General features: G+C 43.5%; 1 protein-coding gene and 1 long non-coding RNA gene across 2 annotated transcripts in view; one reads left to right on the plus strand and one right to left on the minus strand.

Moving 5' to 3' along the window:
* LOC141581470 (uncharacterized) overlaps nucleotides 1-26,349 on the minus strand; it is a 215,273-nt gene that overhangs the window by 36,172 nt on the left and 152,752 nt on the right. The window lies entirely within an intron of this gene.
* Nucleotides 6,898-26,349, plus strand: part of BAALC (BAALC binder of MAP3K1 and KLF4) — a 98,502-nt gene continuing 79,050 nt past the window's right edge. The window contains exon 1 of the mRNA XM_039464768.2: nucleotides 6,898-7,621. Within this exon, the coding sequence (XP_039320702.1) occupies nucleotides 7,462-7,621 (160 nt within the window). The 5' untranslated portion in view covers nucleotides 6,898-7,461. The remainder of the gene's footprint in view (nucleotides 7,622-26,349) is intronic.

Below are 26,349 nucleotides of genomic sequence, written 5' to 3' on the forward strand. Positions count from 1 at the left end.
CCCCTGGGCTCCCAGCTCTCTCAGGAGGCAGTGTTTTGCTGGGTGATTACAGTGAAATACCTGATTGTCCTGCTCCTGTTACCCCTTCTCCCTATTTACTATAATCAGGAAGTCATGTTTTTCATTTAGGATAAAGCAATTATTCTTCTGTTGACTGAAGTCCAGCAAAAAGCAAACTGAACCTCATTTTCACATTAATGTAATAGGGGCAGGATGGAGAGGCAGCCTGACTTCTTGGTGTCTCAGCCTCTCTCTTCTGTATCTATATCTCCTCTGACGGAAGCATCAGTCATAACAGCAACAACCAAGATGGCATTGAGAGAGTAAAGGATTGCAGTCCCTTTCCCTCATCTTGGGAAATGATGAGTAAAAGTCACCATCTGCTCCCCTGAGCCTTCTTATGGTGTGACCTAACTTTACACATTAGTACAATGAATGACCTGTCCCATCCTAAGAAGCAGTAGAACAAACACGAAAAGGACCTTTTTTCCTGCTTTGCCTGGATAGACAAGCAACTCTTTGCAAAGGGAAAGGAATAAAATATATCACATCTCTTTAATGATTTAAGATCCAGGTTAACTGTGGTAGAATTAAGGAGAGAGAAAACAAAATGTCCTGAATGCTCTTTCTTTTCTCTCAGAGAAAGAATCTCAGTCATCTGGCCTGCTTTGTGCTATATGAAAATCTCTGAGAACCTTCAAGAGGCCAAGGAATGGTTTTCCTTCATGCTCTATGCCATGGTCAGTGGTTAAAGAGAACATTCTGTTCCGCTCCTCCAGCTCTGCCTTAGAAACCCAAGCCCTGTACTCCCTGGCTCCTGGCATTGTACAGCAGCACCAGCAATTTTCTGCCAAAAGCATCAGCCAAAATCTATTCTATTTCAGTTCCTCTCTTTTCATTGGATTATATTTTTACAGGTGCCTGCTTATTCTCACATTGCTCTTCAGATTCATATACTGCTGTGGTCTGAATGTCTGTGTTCTCTCAAAATTCAAGTTTGAAACTTAATCCTCAATGACTATCAAGAGCTGGGGTCTTCTGGAAAGTGAAGGCCTCGTGAATGGGATTAGAGCTCTTATAAAAGAGATTGAAGGGAGCTACCTAGCCCTTCCATCTCTTCTGCCTTGTGAGGACACAGTGTTCATCCTTTTTGTCTTCCTGCCATTTGAGGATGGAGAAAGAAGGTGCCATCTTGGAAGCAGAGAGCAGCCCTTACCAGACAGCAGGTCTGCTGGCACCTTGCTCTTGGACTTCCCAGCCTCCAGGACTGTGAGAAATGAATTTCTGGCTGGACACAGTGGCTCACGCCTATAATCCCAGCACTTTGGGAGGCTGAGGCGGGCGGATCACAAGGTCAGAAGTTCAAGACCAGACTGGCCAACATGGTGAAACCCTGTCTCTACTAAAAAATACAAAAATTAACTGAGCATGGTGGCTCGTGCCTATAATCCCAGCTACTTGGGAGGCTGAGGTAGGAGAATTGCTTGAACTGGGACCTGGGAGGTGGAAGGTGGAGGTTGCAGTGAGCCGAGATCACACCACTGCACTCCAGCCTGGGCTACACAGCAAGACTCCATCTAAAAAAAAAAAAAAAAAGAGAGAGAGAGAGAAATGAATTTCTGTTGTTTATGAATTATCCGGTCTAAGGTATGCTGTTATCATAGCGGGAATGGACTAAGACACACATTGTCAAAATCTTCATGAGTTAAAGGGGAAGGTACAATCAGAACTGGTACATGGAATTGCAGCCACAGGTCTTGGTAAACAATGCACTATTCAGATTTATAGAAAATGCTCTCTCTCCAAGTCAGAAAGAAGTTACAATCTGCTTTTCCTTTTTTTCTGAAGGGAAGTAAAATTCCATGTTTCTAGACTAAGATCTACACCCCAATCTTTCTCTTTCTGACATTTATAGTAACCTTTTGCAAATTACTCAAGCTTTCTTTGTTCTGGTGAAAGGAAAGTGCACAGGACAGTATCACTAAGTGGCCTGAGCCATGTTAGAGGTAGATAACAATGACTCCAAAGGTCTTTAAGAAGATGTAATGCTATGAGGATGTTTTTATTAAAACCTTCCCTGGGTTTTTGAATTCTCTTTGGAATTAGTCCTGTGGGAATATGCCTTTTGAGATCTATTCTCACTTCTTATTCAGTCTCCTTTTCTTCTATTAAAATCTACAATTTGAAGTTATTCTGTTATTGAAAAACTAGGTTAATCACCTCATCACCACTGGGTTTTCCTCTCCAGGCCATTTCCAGTAGAATGTCGCTCATATTACCATGTGAGAGAACAAATCAGTATTCATTACATCTTATCAATGAGCTAGTACAATACCATAAGGAAGTGTAGTTAAACCAGACACTGGGAAACACCAGATATTGTTTTGTCCTGTGTTTTAATTTGGGGTATGAGAAGGTGCCACAGGACATTAATTCAGGGACTGAGATAGACTCTTAAGTTTGACAGTCAGTGAAATAACTTGCTGAATCTCTCTAGAATTAACCTAAGGGAGCCAGCCTCTCTTCTCATGAGAACTATTTATCTTAAGGATTAGTAGATAATTAATTCTACAATGTTAAATTCCACATGCTTCATTTCTATATAAATTTTTTGTAACATATTCAATTACTTTCTTTTGTTGTTTTTTTGCAACATTCCCTTTTTCACATTTTCTAACCTCCTAAACCAAATAAAAAACTCACTCATCTTTTTGCTGTTGTAATATTTGCTTTCCTTTCTTGTTTACACTCTGTGATGATGTTTACCTGATCTGTCCACACCACCTGGATTCCAGGTGTACCATTCACTCCTTGGGGAAAGCAGTCATTTTTCAAGACAAGAGATGCAAGAATGAGTTCATGCCAAGTGATATTTTCTGATTTTTTTCTCCAGATGTGGGGAACAAAGTCAGATCTTGTGCTTTTGGGTGCTAACTTTAAGTCCTCTTCCTTTACAGCTAAATGACAATTTGTGGTTCAGTGAGGATGTGTCAACTAGCCAAGATCAAGGACCTGGAGGGATGTTCTGTGGAAACTGCTTTAAAATCCTTTAGAGGGAGGGCACGAACCTCCAGTTCTGGCATGCTCGATGAATCTAGGGCAGTGGGGAAACTTGCTGAGATTTGGCATTCAAGACCAAAGATATTTACCTAGGGTCTGTCACCCTGTTGGCCAGAATTATTGCTACTATTTCCTCATTTGTGCTACTTTTTCACTTGGGAAAAGATGGAAACTTGTGAGGCAGTGAATCTATCTTTATTCCTTTTCAGATGGTTGATTCTAAAGGCAGGTTTAGGCTCCTGCTGAGCCTTCTGTTCTGTGCTGATTGTCCACCTTACTGAAGGTCTCCTTTCTACAGCTCACAATAGTTGGGTAGAGCCCAGTGATGCCAAGCCACAGGAATGAGACCTTGGAGGGAGAAGCACTACAAGCCTCTGTTCCAGTTTCTATAGAAATGAGCCAGAGGTGGTACCAGTCACAGGGGTTCTTAAAGCCAAAGATAATTTTATTTCAAGAATCCCATCACATAGCAAATGCCACTCTGCAGTAGTTTTTATAGGTATAATTTACTTCATTGCTTTGGATGGCTTTGGCTCAGGCTTTCCAATTCCCTGTTGTAATCTTTCCCCTTAGAAGAATTTATTTTTGTTTCTTTCAGACTTGATGAAGATAACCAATTCATGACAGTCAAGCTACAGATTCTGAACAGAGGGTTTAAGATAATTTATTACATTTTTCATATTTACATTTAATTTTCAACATTTATTCCTAAAGGTTTAAGAGGAAATTCAATCCCAACTAAAGAGCTGTAACTAAAAGCACAGAGCCAGCAGCGAGAGGCCCCCAGCTCCAGCTGAAACTTCAACTCTGCCAGAGATAACATTTCCTGTGTGACCTTGGGCAATTCCACAACTTTCTGAGCTATGATTTCCTAGTTGGTAAAAATGAAAGGACTGGATTGGCTGCTCTTTAAGTTGTTCTGGCTTCTGAATGTCTCAGAATCTATGTTGTTATGTAATGGCAAGAAAGAGAATCCATGACAAAATGGAACTGTTCTGTCAATGAAGATTACTTAGAAATGGTGGTTAAAAATTTTATTTGCAGGAAGGTTGTTTGTTAGTAGTAGTAACATCATAAGCATCATAAGGGAAGGAAAAAGAAAAAGAAAAAGAAAACCTGTCTATTTACCAAACTTCTGCAGTGTGCTAAGCAAATTCACAAACATTATCTCATGTGAAAACACATAATAATTTTAGGGATTTCCCACTTAAGGGAGAGAAATGACACTGTTTGCTTCTTGCCCCCAAAGTGCTGTGATAGCAACATTCATTGAGTGTTTCTCTGTGCCAGACACTCTTCGAGGCCCTTTACACATACTGACATAATTCACTATCCCCATTTACAGATGCTGCAACTGAGGCATAAAGAGGTTAAGTAACTTGCCCAAGACCATCCACTTAAGCAGCAGAGTCAAACTTTAAACTCAGAAAGTCAGGCTCTTGAATTTGCACTTTTAACTGTGTATCCTCACCTTGCCTCTTGCCATTCGTTCATTAAGCAAATATTTGATGAGTACTCACTCTATGAAGATATGAAATTAATCTCTTTTGAAGATTCCAAGCATGTCACCATGTCTTTATCATTAAACTATACACAATAACTATATGTCCTAAACTATACACAATAGATGATCAGAAATGTGTGTGAAATGAGTGACCACACTCAACCTTGGCCAGGTAGTACTTGATAATCCATCTCCTGTATTTGGGAAATGTTCATAATTCCATTCAAATAAGTAGACAGGGCCTGGCAAGAGGGGTCCCTGATCTTGGCCCCTGCTCTAGGTCCCCACTCTGATTCTCTAGCCCTGGTCCTCTCTATGACCAAGGAATCCAGGGACCACAGAATGCACCTACTTGGAGCCTGAGTCTTAACCCCTTTTAACTCCGCTGTTGGGTCTCGAGACCTTGCAATTCTCTTCTCCAAGCCCTCCAAACCTATTTGGGCTTGCACTGGAAGCAAACCCCATGAGGGCAGACCGCACCCCCCCAGGCACATGCTCCTCAGCCAGAGGGATGGTCAAGGCAGCTATTTGTGGGAGGGGAATATGAACAGACCTTAGACCTGTGGGCCCACAAGGACCTGTGTGGAGCAGCACTGGACTGAGGATAGAAAGAGGAGTGGGTGGGTCAGTTCCACCTGTTCTACCATGTTCAGTGCAGAACTCCAAAGATTGCGAGAACTCTACATTAGAATCTGGCCTTTTAGGTTGTTATGAAGATAACTTGTCAAGATAAGAGGACATCACATGTTTCAATGAAACTTGCTCACTTGGTTTATAGCTTTTACAATGTAGACATATGGGCATGTGGGTTTCCATCTGGCCCCAGCATACCCCTCCACTTCATCTCATGCTTGCTCTGTTTCCTGTGCTTGCCAAGCTCCAGCTCTTTCAATTTCTTTCATTTTCTAGATCTCCCCCAGGACTGTGTAACTCAGACACTCTTTCTGGCCTGTCTGCTCTTTGGGTGGTGACATCACAAAGTAGCTGGTTATGAAAGGAGCACTGTCCTGTAGAACTGAGGGAAGCACAGTCTCTGCCAGAGATGTTAAGTATTCTCTCTCCCTGAAAGCTGGTTCTTCTGAAATCAAAATATTCAGGGGGGAAAGAAAAGGGGCACAGGCCATCTGAATTCCAAAGGACTAGGGAAGCCACTGCTTTCTGGCTAACTGCACTCCCTCTACCTTACACGTAAAACAGGGTTGAAGAGGGCTCCCAGGGTCATCTCAAAAAGAGAAGCAAAGCCTGCAGAGGAGGCCAGCCTGAGGCCTGGGGTGGGAGCAGGTGCTGGGTTCAGCATGAGAAGGAGGAGACCCTGGGTTCAGTTTCATGAATTTTTGCTCCCTTCTGCATTATGGATTCTGGATAGTGCCTGCCAGAGGGATTTTGACAGCTCCACTCTCAACTGAATCATCTTTATCCCAAATTGCAATAATTTAAGTGAGTCAAATTACTACAAAAGATAATTTATTATTCATTCACTGGACATTTACTGAGCGCCTACTATGTGCCAGGCAATGTTCTGAACTTGCCGTACCTACTGGATGCTATATACTAAATGCTATAGACAATGTACTCTAGTATATTCTATAAATTATGTAGGATATACTGAGTACTATATCTATATTCCTATGCTTTACATGCTGTATTAAACAGCATGCCCTATAGTCTACATACAATGGATAATATAACAATATGTTACATCAGTATTATGTCTACTAGAATTGTGTTTTGTCATAATAGTAATTTAGTAAATATACATTGAATATATATTTTATTGAATTTAGTAAATTGAATATATATATTGAATATATATATTGAATTTAGTAAATATACAATGGATGAATATGATACTTAACACCACATTCTAGCAGAGCCTGGTTATTGAAGAGTTATTCTTCCAAACTCTTCCCTTTCCTACCCTCCTCTTGAAAGCTAAGATTTTCATCTTTCACCACCTGTTGTGAATTCTGGGGACAGGTAAATTCATTGGCCTACCCAAGTCTGAGCTCTAGGTCTGAACCCCCATGAACCTGAGGGTGCACCGGGAAGAAAAAGGCTGACAACTGGACCCAGGGAATGTCAAGGCCACCCTAGGCTTGGAGGGACAGCTATGCCTCTAAGCCCTACCCAGTGAGGGGGTTGCGAAGGGAGCCTAGGATGCTGCGTGGTTCCAGGTGATCTATTGCTTTCTCGAGTTTAAAGTTCAGAGGATCATCAAGTCCCATAGCTGGAAGGGTTGTTAGTGACACTGCCTAGCCCAACTCTCTTAAAAAGAGAATTGGGCTACTCCGGACTCCTCAAATCAGATAAGACAGGCATAGGCTCTGACTGCTCCTTAAGTCTTAGCAATACTCTCTTTCCAGTTTTGCAGGGTGGCCCCCAGTTCCATTGCTTTTGTAACAGGTGGCCAGAAAGCTTGGGGTCCCGTGATAAGCGTTTCAGTTCTTCCCAGGAAGGTTGGAAATAAGGAGGGAAGGATGAATGAATGAGTGGGTGAGCGGATGGATGGATGGATGGATGGGCCAGAGACTGGGTCCGACGGGTCCGAGCCTCTCGGGAATCCCAGCCCTCCTCCCACCGCTTCTCCGCCCAGGCCGACTCGGAGCCCTGAGGGAGGGTGCGAGCGAGCGGGGACCCTGGGGCGGCAAGGGTGCGGGGAGGTGAGGACCGGGCGGTGGGGAGCGGAGGGGAGGGAGGGCCTTGGAGGCGGAGAGGAGGGACTGGCGGAGAGAGGGCCTGGTCGAGGGGCGGCGGGTGCCGCGGGAGCTCGGCGCGGCTGCAGCGCGGGTGGGCGCAGGGACACGATGTAGCCGCCGCCGCCTCCTCGCGGGCCGGGGCTGAACCGCCGCCAGAGTCGCCAGCCGAACGGCCGCCTGGCGCGCCCGCTGTGCGGTAGGATGGGCTGCGGCGGGAGCCGGGCGGATGCCATCGAGCCCCGTTACTACGAGAGCTGGACCCGGGAGACCGAATCCACCTGGCTCACCTACACCGACTCGGACGCGCCGCCCAGCGCCGCCGCCCCGGACAGCGTTCTCGAGGCGGGCGGCCTGCACGCGGGTAAGTGGCCCGGCGCCTGCAGAACCCCGCCGGCTTCCCCGGGCGTCTTGGCCGGGGCACGGAGAGAGGAGCCGTCTCCGCGAGGAATTGATGGCGCGGTGCGTGTGGCTGGGGGGAGGCAGAGGCAGGACTTGCCCGCTGACCCATGGACAGACGCAAGGCCAGGGCGCCGGGTCGACCGCAGCCCCTTACGGAAGGCTGCGCCGATCCTCCAGCTTCGGGGAGCCCAGTGCTGCCTGGCCTGGCCAAGGCTTGCTCGCTGGTCGGCGAACGGGTGGGTGGGAAGACAGCCCACCTCCCCCGCACACCTGTCAGCCACCCACCCCCCGATCCGCCTGGGCAGCCACCGCCCCGCTTTGGCCCATCTGCCCCCACACCCCGCCATCCCTGCCACCTGCGTATCCAGCCGGGTGACTTCTGATCCATTGGCCACCTGGTGCCTCTCTCCCTGGATTTATAGACAAGGCGCCTGCCTGGGATCGCCTGGGTGGAGTCTTCTTGTCGCTCCCCCTTTTCCCCTTCTAGGAAATGAGCCCACTCTCGGGCGGGCTTCAAAGACCAGAATTCTCGTTCAGGTCAAAATAAATGCTTGCCTGCCCCATCGCTGGTTCCACACTTTAACTTTTTGAGCCGTTGTTTCATAGCAAAGAACTTCTCTCACTACCCCATGGTGTCCCAATGCTTTATAGGAGGCAGGGCATACACTTGGGTTTTGACTATATATTAAATACTGTTGCCTAGGTCATTCCCCATCCAGTAGAAATCTGATAGAAGGGGATGCAAAGAACTGTTTGTCAGGTCACAAGTCAGGACATTTTTTTAAAGCAGAGCAAATAATTATAGTGCAGAGATGCAAACTATTGCCACAGACTGACCTTTAATCATAAACATATTGATGACATTAAAAGGAAAAAACACCTCGCTACTTTTACAGGGATGTTGTCCATAGCTAGGTCAATATTTGGATAAAAATGTTTTAAGTGTTTCTTGACATACCGATGTTATTGGCATTTTTGAATAATGAAATCTAAAATGGAAAATAGGGTTAATTTGAGCATAGTGTATCTTATATGGAGCAGGATGGAAATTCGAAGTACTTTTAAAAGGTTAAGAATCTTAAATCCATGCCTACTAAATAAGAGCTGTCACTTTAATCGAGAATAGGTTCCTCCAGTTTTAAGCACCAAAGCTGGCTCCTTTTCCATATTAACTTTGTGACTTGCTTTTATTTTAAAATTGAGGACTGTCTGTGAAAGCTGTACAGGCATTATACTATATTTGTCTCTAGCTTTTCTGACTCACAGTGGCAGTCATAATGGTTATTTTGTATTGCCAATGCTTTTAGCAAGTTACCAAATGATGTGTTGGCTGAATTCAGTGTCAGCATCAGGATAGATATGAGCCTTCTAGAGGGACCTGGCAAATGTTATATGTGACAGAGTTTCCCAAGGAGGTGTGGTGCTTCTCAGCAGATGTCAAAGCCAGAGATGTCCTTCAAACAAATAAGTATGAAATGATCTAGTATGAAAAAAAAGACAAAACAAACAAACAAAAACCAACAACAAAAACCCCTAACTACAGCTTTAAGGAATGGTTGCCATGGTGACTGGGAGTATATGGGGTGTGTGTGTGTGTGTGTGTGATTGTGTGTGTATATGCATGTGTATGGGTATGAAAGAGTTGCTATGGGATGGCTGTATATGTACATGTATGTTCCTCACAACTTTTCTGACACTCCTTGATTTATTACTCTGCCATCCTAATTCATATCCCATTCATCATGAGATCTGGTCCCTACAACAGGTGGGGCCTGGAACAGACACATCCATGGTACCCTGCCAAACATGGGCCAGCCTTGCCTGACAGGTGGTCCTGAAGGCCTGCATCCTCCAGAGGAGGAGCTCCACTTTGGCCCCAGGACAGCCCCTGAAATTGGCAAGGCGCTTGTATGGGTAGGGTCATTTTAATTCCCTAGGAATTTCTGTTAGCCTCAGGGGAGAGGGTATTTCTGAAGGCCAAGATTAAATCAGGCCCTTCCTTGGGGGTGCACTGGCATTCCCTAGAGCCTTTGGGAGTGGCTTGACTCCTGTGGATTTTTCAGACTAGGAGATGATCATCTTTAGTCAGAATGGGTCATCTGAAAACTACAGATCTCCTGGGTTTCAGCCACCCTGGGAGATTGGCCAGGACCCTGTATTCCTTTCATCCTCTCTGCCCCTCACTCCTGCCTTACCCACCCCCTGCTAGTGCTTTACTCATGAATTTACCCCCAAGCTGCTGGGGGACCCCTAATAGCCCCCAGTGGCTTTGTTGTGACAGGAAGCCAGAATGCTACTTTTTCCTGTTTATAGCAGTTGTTTTCTGACAGGGAAGATGGGTAGGTGTAGATGAAAGAGCCAAATTCAGGAGAGACCAGATTGTAAAATCAACAAAAATGGCTTCACTACTAGAATTCTAGAGCTGGAGAAGGTCTCTGTAAGTCAGCCATGTGAGGCAAATGAGAGTCTCAGGGGAATCATCCCTGTCTGCACACTCCTTCAACTGGTCACAGACTTTACCCTCAGTTTGCAAGAATTCCTTCTTTCTGGGACCCTAATGATTCTCCTTTGTTGTCAAACTGAAGCCACCTTTTCTCCTGGCTACTTCAACGTCAGGACTTGCAAGGGCCAGGGGCGAACCTAACTCATCTTTGTGTCTTCTGTGCTGAGCACATCTGGGACTTTAAAGTTTTCAAAGTGAATGGACACTGGTCTAAACCTATTCTCCATCCTGTCAGCTCTTCCTAGACGCCCTTCTTCCTCTTCTTTGTAGTCCTTGCTACTGAGGTTTTCCCACTTGAATCAGTTTAGCCTAAATTCTCCCACAGGCCTTTCTGATCTCACAACTTCTCTTAAAAAAGTTCTCCCTGGCCGGGCGTGGTGGCTCAAGCCTGTAATCCCGACACTTTGGGAGGCTGAGGCGGGTGGATCACGAGGTCAAGAGATTGAGACCATCCTGGTCAACATGGTGAAACCCCGTCTCTATTAAAGATGCAAAAATTAGCTGGGCGTGGGGGCGCCTGCCTGTAATCCCAGCTACTCAGGAGGCTGAGGCAGGAGAATTGCCTGAACCCAGGAGGCGGAGGTTGCGGTGAGCCAAGATCGCGCTATTGCACTCCAGCCTGAGTAACGAGAGCGAAACTCTGTCTCAAAAAAAAAAAAAAAAAAAAAAAAATTCTCCCCAACTTTACCCTACTCCATTAAAACACCTGGCCCAACCCAAAGACTCCACTACTTCTGTAGCCTACCTCAGCTCACAACCTCATCCATCTCCACAACCACATCTGTCCAAGAAAAGTCCCATTTGAGCATATCTGCTTTTTTTTTTTTTTTTTTTTTTTTTGAGATGGAGTTTCGCTCTTGTTACCCAGGCTGGAGTGCAATGGCGCGATCTCGGCTCACCGCAACCTCCGCCTCCTGGGTTCAGGCAATTCTCCTGCCTCAGCCTCCCGAGTAGCTGGGATTACAGGCACGTGCCACCATGCCCAGCTAATTTTTGTATTTTTAGTAGAGACGGGGTTTCACCATGTTGACCAGAATGGTCTCGATCTCTTGACCTCATGATCCACCCGCCTCGGCCTCCCAAAGTGCTGGGATTACAGGCTTGAGCCACTGCGCCCGGTCTCATATCTGCTTTTAAATCTTACTTAATTTCTCTGAACCCAATTCAGATTAAGGGTGTGTCACATGACAGGCGTTCGGCAGATATTTGCTGAATGAATTCTGAATTTCACTGCAGATAGGGAGGGGGCATGTTTTTCTGCCAGTTCCACGAAGAAGAGCATTTCTTGCCTCTTCTCCCTACTCAAAAAGGGATCGTGAGCCTGTGGTTCCTGTTTTTGGAGATATCTCCACAACCCAGTGAAACTGAATTAAGTTTTTAGATTTGACTCTTATACAGGCTAGAATTTAAGACATAGCTGAAGTCATGGTACCTGATATCCATTGCTTTCTTGTGTCACCAAAGTCTGTCCCTCTGTTACAGAAGGAAATTATATTGGTCTGACGTAATTTAATCCTCATAAAATCAGTCTGCTGGATTGATATTTAATTCTGTTGCCTGGTGGGGGTCTCCAAGAGAAAGGAAGTCTCTGAAGTTGCCATGACCCAACCTAGCTCAGTCATTCCATACATCAACAACTTCCTAGCTTCACCTCAGTGTGATTGCAAGCTCCATAAATTGCATCCTTAAATATTCCCCTTTTCTCTAATTTCTCCAGAGAAAACGTTTCAAAAATTTCTAAAAAACTTCTACTTTCCATTTTTAAATTGCTAGATAATTGCTTTAGTATAATAGAGGTTTGCAGAATTACGGACAGCAAAATGATTTACCTAAATAAACTGAAAGATAGTTAAATAAAATGGAGAGCATTTAATATTACCGTTACCCATCATTTATTAATGACTTACCAGGGGCCTGGTGCTTTATTGCGCACTTTATATTTTCTTATTGAATCCTTACTGCAGGAATGAGGTAGGAACTACTACCAACCTCCTTTTACAAGCGAGGAAATGAGGCCTGAAGTCTGCAAGTAACTTTTCGCAGTTCAGGCCTGAAATCTAGCTCTATCCTGTTCCAAAGGCTGTACTCCTAAATACTGCCTTCCTGATTAATGGGGGATAGGTTATGAAATTCTTGATTTTACAGCTCATGAAACTCAAAGTCAAGTCTGATCTCTTGATATTCTGCTTTGATCTCAGACAGCACAATTGTCTTCTGCATCATCTCTGAGGATGGAATGGCTTTTCCCTAGGGAAGGAGGCCTTCCCATACCTTTGTGGAGCAGTTCTCTCGTGAGGCTCTTTCCTGCTGCCTTGTAATTTCTACCTGGTGAGCTCCAGACCTGTGTGATCAAGTCTTGCACAGATAGCTCTTTCAATATTTGAAGATGTCTATCATATCTCTTACCATTGGTCTTCCAGCCTAAACACATGCAGTTCCTTCAATCACTTCTCACACCTCATGTAGGCCTGACTACATTCTCTAAACATACTACTCAGTTTGTCAAAGTCCCTCTTGATACAAGGGACCTATGGTTAATTCCAAGCTGTTGATGGCAGCGGAAGGGCATAGGGCAATACGAGCTGTGCTGTGATGTCACTGAATAATCCTCTCTTGGTGCACATAAAATCAGGTTAGGATTTGTTTGCTTTCCTGCTGTTGTTGCCATATTACCTTGATGACTCACATTAAGCTTGTGATTAGCTAAAAACTTTAGATCTTTCTTTACAATCAGATTTAAGTTTTATGACATGAAGGACATTGTGGTTTTTTCTGCTATGTACCCAGCACTTGGCACAGTGACTAGAACATAGGTGGCACTCAATAAACATTTTGTTCAACAAATGAATTTCTTTCCTTATGAATCCTGAGTTGGTATGATTGGTTTCAGTAACCCAAATATGGAATTTTTGCATTTATTTCTGTTATATTTCATCTTACTCATTTCAGTTTAATGTTTAAATTTGCTGACCTTGATTCATCTTGATAGAGCTATGAAAACAATATTCTAGGTCTTTGTTTCCCTGTGTTGATAGACTAAGACAAAAGACATTTCTTTTTTTGCTCTTTTGTTCACTGAATAGACATGGCACAAAGATGACCCGAAGAAGTTACTATTATAGGGAAGACGGACATAAAAGTGGACACCATTCAGGTCATCATGTCCATGGTCTATGTTAGAAGAGCATGGAGAAAAGCATTAGAGGCATTCAGGAACTAAGCAGTTTGTTCTGCGGGGGAAGGGGTCAGTATGTATACAGACCCCTGCAGGAGCCCGGCAGAGGAAGTGGGACTGTCCCAGTCAGCACTCCCACTTTGGAGAGGAACAGGAAGGTGGCCCAGCTGGCCTGACTCCATCCCCAAGAGTGAGGCACCTGTGGAGAGGACAGCCAGGGCTTTCTAGTGGATAAATCCCCTCCACCCATACCCCAGCTCCCGAGACTTACCTGTTACCACTTGTGATTACATCTTTGAATAATTATCGACTAATGTTCACTCCCCTTAAGGATGACTGTTAGGTTTGGTAAGGAAAGGGGTGTGTTGGGCTAGGTAAGGGGTTATTTCACTCACAGTCTTATCCCTGTACCTAATGCTGTCCCTGGCTATATTAGGAATCCGAGTAAATCTCTCATAAATGAATAAATATCCTAAAACTTGTGTTTGTTAATTTCTTCTTGTAGACCCCAGAGATGATGTTCTCTTTCCTCATCAGTTCCCTCTGCTCAACTTTTTGTTGTCTGTCTGATTGGCTGCATAGTAGGAAAATGTCCCCACCTTCCTTACACCTCTTTTGCCAAACACAAGCCTCTTTGCTATAAGTTGTTTTTAAAAATCACTGCAAGAGACAGGTGGTAACAAACCTAGGCAGTTCATAAAGGTTTAGGAAGCCTCATATTTCCATGGCCCTTGTCTCCTGGGCAGAGTATCACATTGTGCCACTGGCTCTCCAGGCACTGAGAGAGTCCAGTGATGGTGCCTGCCACTCTGCATTGCCAAGGCTTGGTCATGCCTCTGTCTCTCTAGTTAGTCTGTGAACTCTTCCAGGTTGGGGACCACATTGTTGACATTTGCATGCCTGGCATCTACCACGTTTGTTGAATGACTGTGAAAATGTAAATGGATGAATGATCTAGCTATGCAAATGAAGCCTAGTCCATCATTCTTATAACCTCTTTCCTGAGTCTTATCTTAGATGCTTTTGTCTTAGATATCAGTTCATTGAACCTTGTCTTCGTTGGACATTAGATAAAGCAATTTCAACTCTAGCCCAAGATGAATTTAAGGTGATTTCACTGAAGGGTGTAGTAGCATCCTAAGTGCATTCCAGAATTTCCTCCAGAATATGTAGAAAGAAGAATAAGATCTATTATTTGATAGCACAATAGGGTGACAATAGTCAACTTATTTGTGCATGTGTATGTATCTATATCTATATATATTTTTTTCCTGAGACAGAGTTTAACTCTTGTTGCCCAGGTTGGAGTGCAATGGCGCGATTTTGGCTAACTACAGCCTCTGTCTCGCAGGTTCAAGTGATTCTCTTGCCTCAGTCTCCTGAGTAGCTGGGATTATAGGCGCATGCCACGATGCCCAGCTAATTTTTGTATTTTAGTGGAAACGGAGTTTCGTCATGTTGGCTAGGCTGGTTTTGATCTTCTGATCTTGTGATCTGCCTGATCCCTCCCCAAATGCTGGAATTACAGGTGTGAGCCACTGTGTCTGGCCACTTAATTGTATATTTTAAAATAACTTAAAGAGTGTAATTGGATTGTTTGTAACTCAAAGGATAAATGCAGATTTTTTTTTCTGCAAAAATGTTGCTGATTTTTTTCTGCAAAAACCAAAAACACTGCAGATATTTTTTCTGCAAAAACCAAAAGCATTGCAGATTTTTTTTTCCTGCAAAAAACACTGCAGGTTTGTTTGTTTTTTAATAGCCTCTGGTGGGAAGAAGCTAGTCTTCTTTGAGTCAGCAAGGAGTCTTTTCCTGGCTCATCCTGCACTCAGCAATCCCTCAGGTTTTGGTTCCTGGAGGTCCCACCTTCACCCTGGGATCTGTGCACCTGTGATCCATAACATCTTCCTGCTGATAAGGCCATTCTGCCCTTGTGAAGTTGGAGGTCTGAGGCTGTTCTTAGACAATGGTCCTGGGCTATTCATCCCAGGAGCCCTCCCATGTCAGGCCCACAGCTTCAAGCCACTCTCAGCAGACCTTTGGCCTCTGCTGCAAAATCCTATCCCTGTGAGGACTCCTTCTGAGCTTCTCTGGCCAGTCTACATGCCACATTTGTTCTTCTCTGTACAGCAGACTCCATGGGTTTTCCTGAGCCCAATTGTGATGTAGCTCCTGCTAGCTTGGCTACCAGGAACATTCACTTCCTCACATGCCTGACTCCCATTCTGTCTCATGCCCAACCACAGCCAACTCTCTTGAGATAAAGCTCTTTTAGAATGTTGTTATGGGCAGATTTGTGTTCCCCTGCAATTCATATGTTGAAGCCCTAACCGCCCCTCTACTGCCATGCCTTAATATGTGACCTTATTTGGAAAGAGAATCTTTAAAGAGGTAATCAAGTTGAAATGAGTTCATTAAGATGGGCCCTACTCCAGAATGACTGGTGTCCTTATGAAAAGGGGAAATTTGGAGACAGAGACAGACACATAGGGAGAACTCCATGTGAAGATGAAGGCAGAGACCGGTGATGCTGCCACCAGCCAGGGTGCACCAAAGTCCACCGAAAACCAGGGTCAGAGAGAGGCAGGGGACAGATTCTCCCTCAGGGCTTCCAGAAGAACCAACCCTGCTGATATCTTTTTTCATTTTTAATTTTTTTGGGTACATAGTAAGTATATGTATTTGTGGAATATATGAGATGTTTTGAAACAGGCATGCAGTGTGAAATAAGCACATGATGGAGAATGGGGTATCCATCCCCTCAAGCATTTATCTTTTGAGTTACTAACAATCCAGTTATAGTTTGTTATTTTAAACTGTACAATTAAGTTATTATTGACAATAGCCACCCTATTGTGCTATCAAATAGTAGGTCTCATTCATTCTTTCTGCCTTTTTTTTTTTTTTTTTTTAATTTTATAACCAGCCTGCTGATATCTTGGTCTTTGATTTCTGGCCTCCAGAACTGGGAGTCAGACAGTAGGTTTCTGTGGTTTAAGCCTGCGGTTTGTGGTACTTTGTTACGGCAGTCCTAGCAAACTAATGGTAACTGTGTTTATGAGCACAAACACTGTGAACATTTAGAAATAATAAAAGAGACGGATTTCCACTGTTGCTTTCTGACACTTTTTTCTGTGGTTGTATCTATTTCCTTGCTGTTTAGATTCAAATAGCATTTATTGAGCACTTACTATATGTAAGAATTTTTCTTTTTGACATTAGTTTATATCACTCTCTGAAATAACCTCATAAACCATTGTTACCACCACTTGCCAGATGAGGAACTGGGATTCAGTGAGATGAAGAGACTGAGCCAAGCCACCAGCTCAGAAGTGGAAAAGCCAGGATTAGAATTCAGGTCTCTTGTTTCTGAATCCAGGGTAGGGTCCATTGTGCTGTGCTGCTAAGAACAAATGTACTACCCCACTCCCACCCCCACCACATCTGCCTTGGGCTTTTCTGAAAATATTAACCATTTAGCATGGGAGCATCCTACTACATTAAATGGTTAATATTTTCAGAAAATTTGTTTGGAAAGAGAAAAAAATTATCTTTCCAGTAAATTACAGGGCTGAGTCCCACAGCTCTGCAGCACTGCTCTCTTCCTGTGCTGAGTATTTGTGCTGCTCTGGTCTCCATCGCCATAGAAAGGGCTGCAGGAAGTACCCCGGGAATCACCTGCATCCCAATCACCTGCCAGGCCCATTAAACAGGAACAGTCTTTGGGCAGAATCATATTTTTTTCTGGTTTCAAATGCAGAGCATGCTCCTTATTAAATGTCTAGAAAGTATAGAAAAAGCACACAGAGGAAAATAATTCCTCTGTCAGCATTTAGGTTTCATCTTTCAGGTCCCATAAAGATGGTGCTATATTTACATCTTACAGGAAGGTGATGTTTAAAGTTCAGGGCAAGGGAATGGGAAAAATTCCTCAAACTGCTTGGAAGCTCAAAAACCAAGAAAAATTACTTGTTATTCCTTTTTTGTATTTAGGAAACTATTATGGAGGTAGTGGGAGCCCAAGTCTAGCTTGAATGGAGGAAGAGAAAGGGGAAAAGGTCATGGAGAAGTAAAGGGATTTTTTTCTCTTTTTTTTCTTTCAATACTGAGCAAACATCCTTGAATTCAGGCAAATTACATACCAGGTAAATGTACATGTGACTCCACTGCATGCAATTCCTCCATGTTTCCCTCCTACGTCCCCCTCAAGCCCCCATAATAGGCTCAGGCTGAGTATGCTGTTTTGTATTTTTCCTAGCTGTTTTCTGGGATTTAGTCTCTTTTTTATTAGTCCATTTTCATGTTGCTGATAAAGACATACCTGAGATAGGGTAATTTATAGGGAAAAAGAGGTTTAATGGATTCACAGTTTCATGTGGCTTAGGAAGCCTCACAATCATGGTGGAAGGTGAAAGGCACGTCTCACATAGCAGCAAACAAGAGAAGAGACCTTGTGCAGGGAAACTTTATAAAACCCTCAGGTCTCATGAGACTTATATCTTGAGAATAGCATGGGAAAACCCCACCCCCACGATTCAATTATTTCCCACCAGGTCCCTCCCACAACACGTGCAAACTGTGGGAGCTACAATTCAAGATGAGATTTGGGTGGGGATACAGCCAAATCATATCATGGATACTGAAACATGGCCGTGTGTGTGTGTGAGTGCACGCATGCATGCACGCGCGCATGTCTGGGTGTGTCTGTGTGTGTGTGCAGGGACCAGCTTTCTGAGTCTCAAATGCCCATGAAGTCAGACAGGTTGGCTGCCCCAAGTTGTTGCTGGTACCACTCCATACACTTCCAGCTCCAAGTGTCTGTGTCAGATGGGATAAGTATCTAGTGTCTGCCTACATCTCACCATGTGGCTTCTGTGTAATGAAGCAAAGCCAAAAGCTGGGGTAGGTTTTTCTTAATCTAACCTAATCTGCTTTGAGATGACAACTTCTCCTAGATTCTGGGGTTAGGTTGCCTACCAGTCTTCACTTGTGGTGATATTGTGAGTCTTGGTCTTTTCTATGTCTTCATGGCCATTTTAGTGGGCAGTTAGGCAAAGCTGATGCCCTTTGACCTGGAAATCCAACCCAGGGATTCTTGACCTTCTTCTGTAAGCCATTGTCCCGAATTCGGATACAGCCACACCCACAGGATCACTCAGCTAGATCTGGTCTCTGTTTACAGTTCTGTATACTTCCTCCCCAACTGGTGAGCCAGCTTCTCATGAGCATCATGACCTTGGGTCCCTGGACCTTGACCTCCTCTCTTCATCCATCATCCTCCCTGTTACTTTGTTTGGAGATAATATAATAGTTCAGTTGTTAAGGAATTTTATTTTATTTTATTTTTGAGATGGAGTTTCACTCTTTTGCCCAGGCTGGAGTGCAGTGGCATGATCTCAACTCACTGCAACCTCCATCTCCTGAGTTCAAGTGATTCTCCTGCCTCAGCCTCCCAAGGAGCTGGGACTACAGGCACCCACCACACCCAGCTAATTTTTTGAATTTTTAGTAGAGATGGGGTTTCACCATGTTGGCCAGGATGTTCTGGCTCTCCTGACCTCGTGATCCACCTGCCTCAGCCTCCCAAAGTGCTGGGATTACAGGTGTGAGCCACTGCACCCGGCCTAGGAAATTGATTTTAACTACAGACATTTATCAGCTGTGTGACCCTGAGCAAGTTTCTTTGTCTTTCTGGGTTTCAGTTTCCACACTGCAAGATGAGACTCACTGAAAAATTAATGCATTCAGAAGTACAGAGCCTAGTGTTTCAGCTGTGCATTCTAGCAGCCAGGACCCCCTCACATCCTCAAGTTTGCACCAGGCTTGTCATGCCAATCTAAACCTTGGGTCACCCTTCCCCTCTGTTACTTACACCCTTGTTTTGGAGCTGCCCAGCATTTCTGGAAAAAGTCATGAATATTGTGATTGCACCTATGAGCAATTCATGCTCTAGAACAATGATTCATTCCTATTAATATGCAGTGACAGGCCCCATATAATAGCCCCCAATGCTATCCTATACTTTCCTTCTGAATACCAAAAAAACCACACACTTGCTGTGAATTCTCCCATTTTTTTCCCAGTCACCCACTACACATCCTTCTTGCCATTTGAAGGTTTCTAAACATCTTTAGCCATCCTTTCCTCCTAGTCTGTCCGTTTGAATTCTAAGTGCACTGATAAGGTTGCTCCTTATTGTAACCATATATAGGAACCTCACAGGCAGCTCCATTTGGACGAAGGTCTACTCTGCATCTCCATGGGCCTTCCCCAAGCCCAAGCCACATCTGTCTTCCACTTGAACATCTGCCATAACCAGCTTCCATTCATACCCTTGACAATTCATTCTTCATGTCATAGGCAGAATGATCTATTAAAAACATATGTAAGGTCTTGTCACTCTCTTGTTTAATGCCTTCTGATAGCTTCCTGTTCTACTATGTGTAGAATAAAATCCCAGTCCCTTCCTTGGCCTCTGGGGGCCTGCATGACGAGGTCCCTGCTGCTTTTTCAGTATGATTTCATTGTTTACTCTGTTCTGTCTTTTGCTCAGAGTGTTCTGGCCATGCTTGATTCCCCTCTGTTCTCTGAATACATGGATCCCTTTCCTGTCACCAGGCTTCACACTTGCTGGAATGTGTTTCCTCCCTGCATTTGGCCCCCTCTGTGTTGTTAACTCTTCTTCACCCTTTGGCTCTCAGTTCAGACGTCACCTCCTCGGAGACTAGCCTTCCCCAGAGGCCGTCTTGTCATTTCCTTCCTAACACCACAGCCTATCACTGTCTTGTTCGTTTACTATTTATTTCTTGATGCTGTGGCTCCATGAAGTCAAGGGTCTGACAGACTCACCCACTGTTAAAGTCCAAGTGCTTAGAATAGTGCCCAGCAGAGTAGGCACTCGGTGGATGTTTGCTGAATGAAGAAAACCCCTCTCTCCTTTTGTGCCAGTTAGAGATTGCATCTGGCTGCCTGAACAGAAACCAACTCCAGGAATGGGATTTAGCCCGTGGAAGGTCTGCACAGAGATCTGGAGGTCGGCAGCCACACCCAGTCATGGACACTGTTGAGGAGCTGGGCTCCTTTGGGTTTATTGCTCTGCCATCCTTAGTGTGTGGATTTCATCCTCATGGCTGCAAGATGCTGCACCATCTTATTTCAGATGGGAAGAAGGAGAAGGACAGAAAGGGGCATTCTGCCTGATCTGTTCATTATCTCTAAAATGACAATTTTCCTAGAACCCAGTAAACTTTGCTTGGGTCTCATTGATCAGCACTGTGTGACATAGGTGTCCTGGGCGGCATAGGTGTCTAGGAACTCAGGACTTTTAGCTTTTTACCCTATATTGACTGGGAATTGAATGTGGGCTTCCCCAACAAGAGGATGTGACCTTGAGTGAGGTCATTTCCTTCCACACAGGGAACTTTCATGCTACTCTAAAAGTATCAGGGTCCTCTTGGCAAAGGAAAAATGGGGAGAGCAGATACTGGGTGGGCTACCAGCAGAGGGGTCACATCTTCCATCCTAAAGCTGTGGTCAGAGAGGAGAGATTTGCAGGAACAAGAGAGAAGGGGGAAGGAATTATGTAGGTGAGGCGGGAGAGGAAGTTCTGCCAGAAACCAGGGTGACATGACTGCTAGTATTACAATTTTGCCATAACAACAGTAATAATATTGTTTTCAATATTTTCATGTGTCAAGTTCATAAGGTGAACATTTTCTGGAAAAGCTACATGAGCTAATATTGAAATAATTTTTAAAATGATGCTGCAATACCTTAAACTTAAATCTTTTAGAATGGTCTTTTAACTTCAGACTGTGCTGTGTACCTAAAATGCATGGTGGACATTCCCTGTCCTCTGCCTCATTTTCCTGCAAGGTTAATGCCAACCAGAGACTGATGTGCCAGCTAATATTCCACGGCACCAATTTCCAGTTAGTGGGAACATTTGTGGAAGTTTGTGTGCAGGGTCACGCTGATGATCAGGCTGGGAAGTTCTGTTGGAGAAGCAGCTCACAGCCAACTGGCAAATTTAAAAAACTGAGTGTTTTCTGTGGAAGTTCAAAAAACCCAGCCTCCTGCTGTCTCTAGGGCTTGTGAATTTTAGGGCATGAAGAAACTGAAAAGGTTTGCAGAAAACAGCAGGGCAGTTTGGGAAACTGGTTGCCATAACAACAGGGCATCGCAGTGGTTACAATGGAAGTGGAGATGTCCTGTGCACCCTTTCAAAGAGGAATGATTCAGCCTTAAGCACCTCAATAAACAACTGGTGTATTTGAAACCAAGGCCACATTAAACGATTATCTCCAAGAATCACTTTTCAAGGGGAGTCTTCATAGCAGTCAGGTTCAGACTTTCTTGCTGGGGTGATAAGTGATGATGTACAAGCACAAACAAGCTATGATCTCATGGTGTGGCTTCCATTAATTGGGTGCTCAGCATGTGCTGGGCTTTGCAGATTTATTACCTAACTCTGCTATTTCCGTTTTACTGATGGAGGGAGTCAGAGCAGTGGGATGGCTTGTTTAAGTGTACATAGGCTGTGAGCAGCTGGGTGGGGTTTGGAACTCAGGTCTGTCTCATTCTGAGCCCTGTGGTCTTTTCTGTACACCAGCCCCTTCGCAGATTGCTAGCTTCTGTCCTTGCTGCCTTTCACCTAGCCATCTGCAACAGCTTTTGGACAGGTCTTCCCGCCCCTAGTCACTCCCACTCCATCCCCTTCGCATTATTGCCAGGTGAATATTCCCCAAGTACAGCTGGGATCATTATTGTGTTATTCTTCTACTCAAAGCCTTTCATGATTTCCCACTATCTACGGAATGCAAATATCTTAGTGTGGCATTCAAGGCTTTCTCTCCAGCCTTTCCATACAGCCTTTGGGATGATGCGTGGGGCAATGGGATCAGTCGCTTCAAAGAGCATCCCACCTAATACCACTGCCCACCCATCACCCCAAAAGCCTACTGCTCCTGCCCTTCTGCCTCAGTTGTGTACTCCCTAATAGTATACACCACTTAAGACACCCCATTTTTAGTTTTCTTATTTATGATTGTGACTTATCTCTGCTATTATACTGTATACTCTTAAAGACAGAGCCAGGAAACAGACTCTGAGATAAACCTTACTGGAGACAGCTCTAGTAACACCACCTGTGATATGGGCCTCTTACCTAACTCAAGCCATATATATATATATATATATATATATATATATATATATATATATATAAATGTGGAGACTAGTATAATAAACCTCCATGTGCCCATCATCAGCTTCAACAATTATCAACATATTGCAAGTCTTGTTGAATCTCTGCCTCCATTACCCTTCACCAATTAGACATTTTTGAAGCAAATTCCAGAAGTCATGTAACTTCATCCATGAACACTTTCGTATAAATCTTAAGAAACTAGGACTCTTTAAAAAAGGTATTAGATTGGACCACAACAAAATGTTATTTCTGTAGGTAGAAATAGTGTAATAGTAGCAATTTCATATACTTCAAACTAACATATAACCACAATATGATCATCACACCTAAAAACTAATGAAAATTTTTGAATTCTCTAATATAATAATTTCTCCAGTAGGGTGAGGGGCACAGGCTAGGGCAGAGGGAGGAGTGGAATGGCTGTTGCAATAGGGGCTTCAGCCGATTCCCTGGGGAGCTCTGGAGCTGGGATGGCCATTCAGCAATTGAGAAGATGGCCTTTCTACTCTGTATTGACCAGGCATTGGATTCAGGCTTCCCCCAGCAAAGGGATGTGACCTTGGGTAAGGTCATTTCCTTCCACAGGAGCAGCACCTGGAGAGGCACTCAGCTGTGATCCTTTAGCAGCTAACTCTCCCTTAGCAGCTAACTCTCCCGGCAGCTGGAGGGAGATGGTGCTGCAGTCCCACAGGAAGACCTGGCAGGGGTGGGGGCCATAATCACCTGATTCATCTTTCTGCTTCCCTAGTGGCTGCATATCAGATTCACCTGGGAACTTAAAACAAAGGCCCCACCCTGGCACTTCTAATTTGGTAGTGAGGGTGAAGCTAGAAAACCTGGAGGATCTCCATGTTCTCTAGGTCAGTGGAGAGTGGAATTTTGTAGGTCTGGGGAGGACCTGAGATTCTGTGTGTTTGACAGGCTTCCAAGTGATGCCGATGCTGCTGGTCCGGAGGTCCTAGATCAAAGGTTGGAAAACTTTTTCTGTAAAAGGGACAGAGGGTAAATATTTTAGGCTTTGTGGGCCCCGTGATTTCTTTTGCAACTACTCACCTTATCTGTTTTTAGTGCCAAAGCGGCTATAGAGTACATAAATGAAAAACTGTGTCTGTGTTCCAGTGCCTACTCCTGTCCTAGGTGATTTTGAAGCACAGCCAGATTTAAGAGCCACTGTCTTTAATCGCCAAGGCAGTGTGGAAGAGAGAAAAAAAGCATAGGATTTGCAGTTACTAGTCCTAGCCCTCAAATACACTGCTAAATAGCTCAGCACATGCTGAATACTCAATATTTACAGAATAATGAACAATGAATTAATGGGCTTAAGCTCATTTCTCACCTTGAAGGCAATTTTTTAAAGGTTTTTAAAGTCTCTCTGATAACATTTGGTGATCAAGGTATTAGAGATTTTATTATGCAAAACGTGCTCTTGAGTTGGGTGGGATTCAGGAAGAATATGGCATCACCAGAGTAAGGGAGAGGGTGCTTGAAGATCGATTTCATCTTCTCAAGGAGTTCTCCTTGCCCTGGGCTCTGAGGAATGTTGGTACCCTTTTGTTCCTTCAGCACAGGTCACTGTTGATTTAGAGAGTTGGGTGTAGCTACCATGGCCTGAGTTGTTTTCTTAGCTGAATCAGATTCAGGCAGTGCTTCTTCTAAGAGGGTGGAATGCTCTTCTAAGAGGCATGAGGAATAATCTCTTTGTGTCTTTCTGAGTTTCCCTTACCTTTCCCTAACTCCCAGTTATTGCTATAGGCTGTAATGCCAGAAATGAGGGTTTTTGGACAGTAACTGCATGTCTGCTTGGTTGTGAGTCTGGGCAGCTGATGAATGGGTTGCTGTTGCGATGTTTACTTTTCTGAATCAGGCATTCCTTTGTAGAGGCAGGGGGCTTCCAGCATTACACAGCCTTCAGAAAATACCCAATGATCTTCTTAGAGAAAAAAGCACTATTTAAATAGAAGCTACTAAAAACGTTAACACAGGGACCCAGAGAGAGTGTGTCCATGCCCTTTAGCCACATTTGTCTCTTTTGCACATAAATTCAAAATTCAAATACTGACTATTCTTGGGCTTCCAAAACCCTGTAGCAGTAAGAAAAAATATTAGTGTGGAATGTATATGATATACAAAAATGTTATATGAAAAGGTGATTTAAATATGTGTGTAGGTATGTGTGCATGCATGCACGTGCACACACACACACCCCACACGGGGATTATATCTTCAGTTGAGCATCAAACACTATCTGGTTGCAATTTCTTTCAGTTTATAGGCTTCCCATTTCCTCCTTTTTCCCTTCAATTTATTTGTTGAAGAAACTATTTTTTTTGTCTGGTAGAGTTTCTCACTTTTAGGATTTTGCTGATTGCCTCTCTGTGGTGGTGTTTAAAATGTTCCTATATTCAATTAGACAGGAGGAAAACCTTCAGGAACTCTAAGGCGCAACATGGTGACTAGAATTAGTAACAATGTATTATATAGAGTAGTTCCTCCCTATCCATGGGAATAAGTTCCATTACTTACAGGGGATGCCTGAAGCCACAATTAGTACCAAACCCTATATATACTGGTTTTCCTTTCCTTATTAAGTAGAGAACTTTCACACCTTCATTTAAAGGAGCACTTTAGGGCTTCTCTTTGGCATATGGGAATTGGTGCACCAGTAATCTTGCTTTCGTGCCAATATTAAGTAAAAGAAGGGTGATTTGAATGCAAGCACCATGATACCTCAACAGTTGATTTGATCACCAAGAGGGCTACAAAATAACTAACAGGCTAGTGTTGTCTACAGCATGGATACATAGGACTATATATATATATATATATATATATATATATATATACACACACACATATATATATACACACACATATATATATAGTACATACAGTACATACATACATATATATACAATATATACATATGCATCCCAGGCAAGACAGAGCAGGATAGCAGGATATTGCATCATGCTACTAAGAATGGCATACAATTTAAAACTTATAAATTGTTTATTTCTGGAATTTTCCATTTAATATTTTTGGACTTTGGTTGACCATAGGTAACTGAAACTGCAAAAATGGAAGCCGCAGATAGGGAGGGATGACTGTATTTGAAAATTGTTTAAAAAATAGATTTGAAATGATCTCACCACAAAAAAAGATATCTGAGATCACAAATATGTTAATTAGCTTGATTTCGCCATTCAAGAATACATACATATATTAAAATAGCATGTTGTACACCATATATAAAATTTTGTCGATTTAAAAAGTAATTAAAAACGTTTCTGTATTCTCTGTAAATTGATAGTTAGAACAATAGGCTTGATGGGGTTCTGCTTTGATTTTTTTTTTTTTTGAGTAAGAAACTTCATAGATAATGAGGTATTCTTTCCATTATGTGGTTCTACGTCAGGAACCACACAACGTCGGGTTATCTCTCATTTTTTGTCATGTTAAGATTAGCTTAGGCCACCTGATCCATCTCTTATAAAGTTTCTAATCAGCTTTCTACCTAATGCTTTTAGCAGTTATTGATAACCATTGCCTATATCAATTATTTCATTAGGAATTACAAAATGGTGATAGTCTAACATTTCTTCAACATTTATTACCAGGAATTCTTTTATAAGGAATAACTTTTCCACATATCCACTTTGGTTTCCCGAAAAGGCTGAGTAAATGCCAAATGTTTTCCCTTTAATTATCAGTTCTCTGTTTCTTCCCTAGTATTCATCCAAAGGTGACCCAAGGAGTATTTTTTAAAGCATCATGATGGATTCATGGCTCATTAGCATATTGGAT

Source organism: Saimiri boliviensis, chromosome 15 (genome assembly GCF_048565385.1).
Source record: "Saimiri boliviensis isolate mSaiBol1 chromosome 15, mSaiBol1.pri, whole genome shotgun sequence".
In the NCBI taxonomy this organism is placed as follows: Eukaryota; Metazoa; Chordata; class Mammalia; order Primates; family Cebidae; genus Saimiri; species Saimiri boliviensis.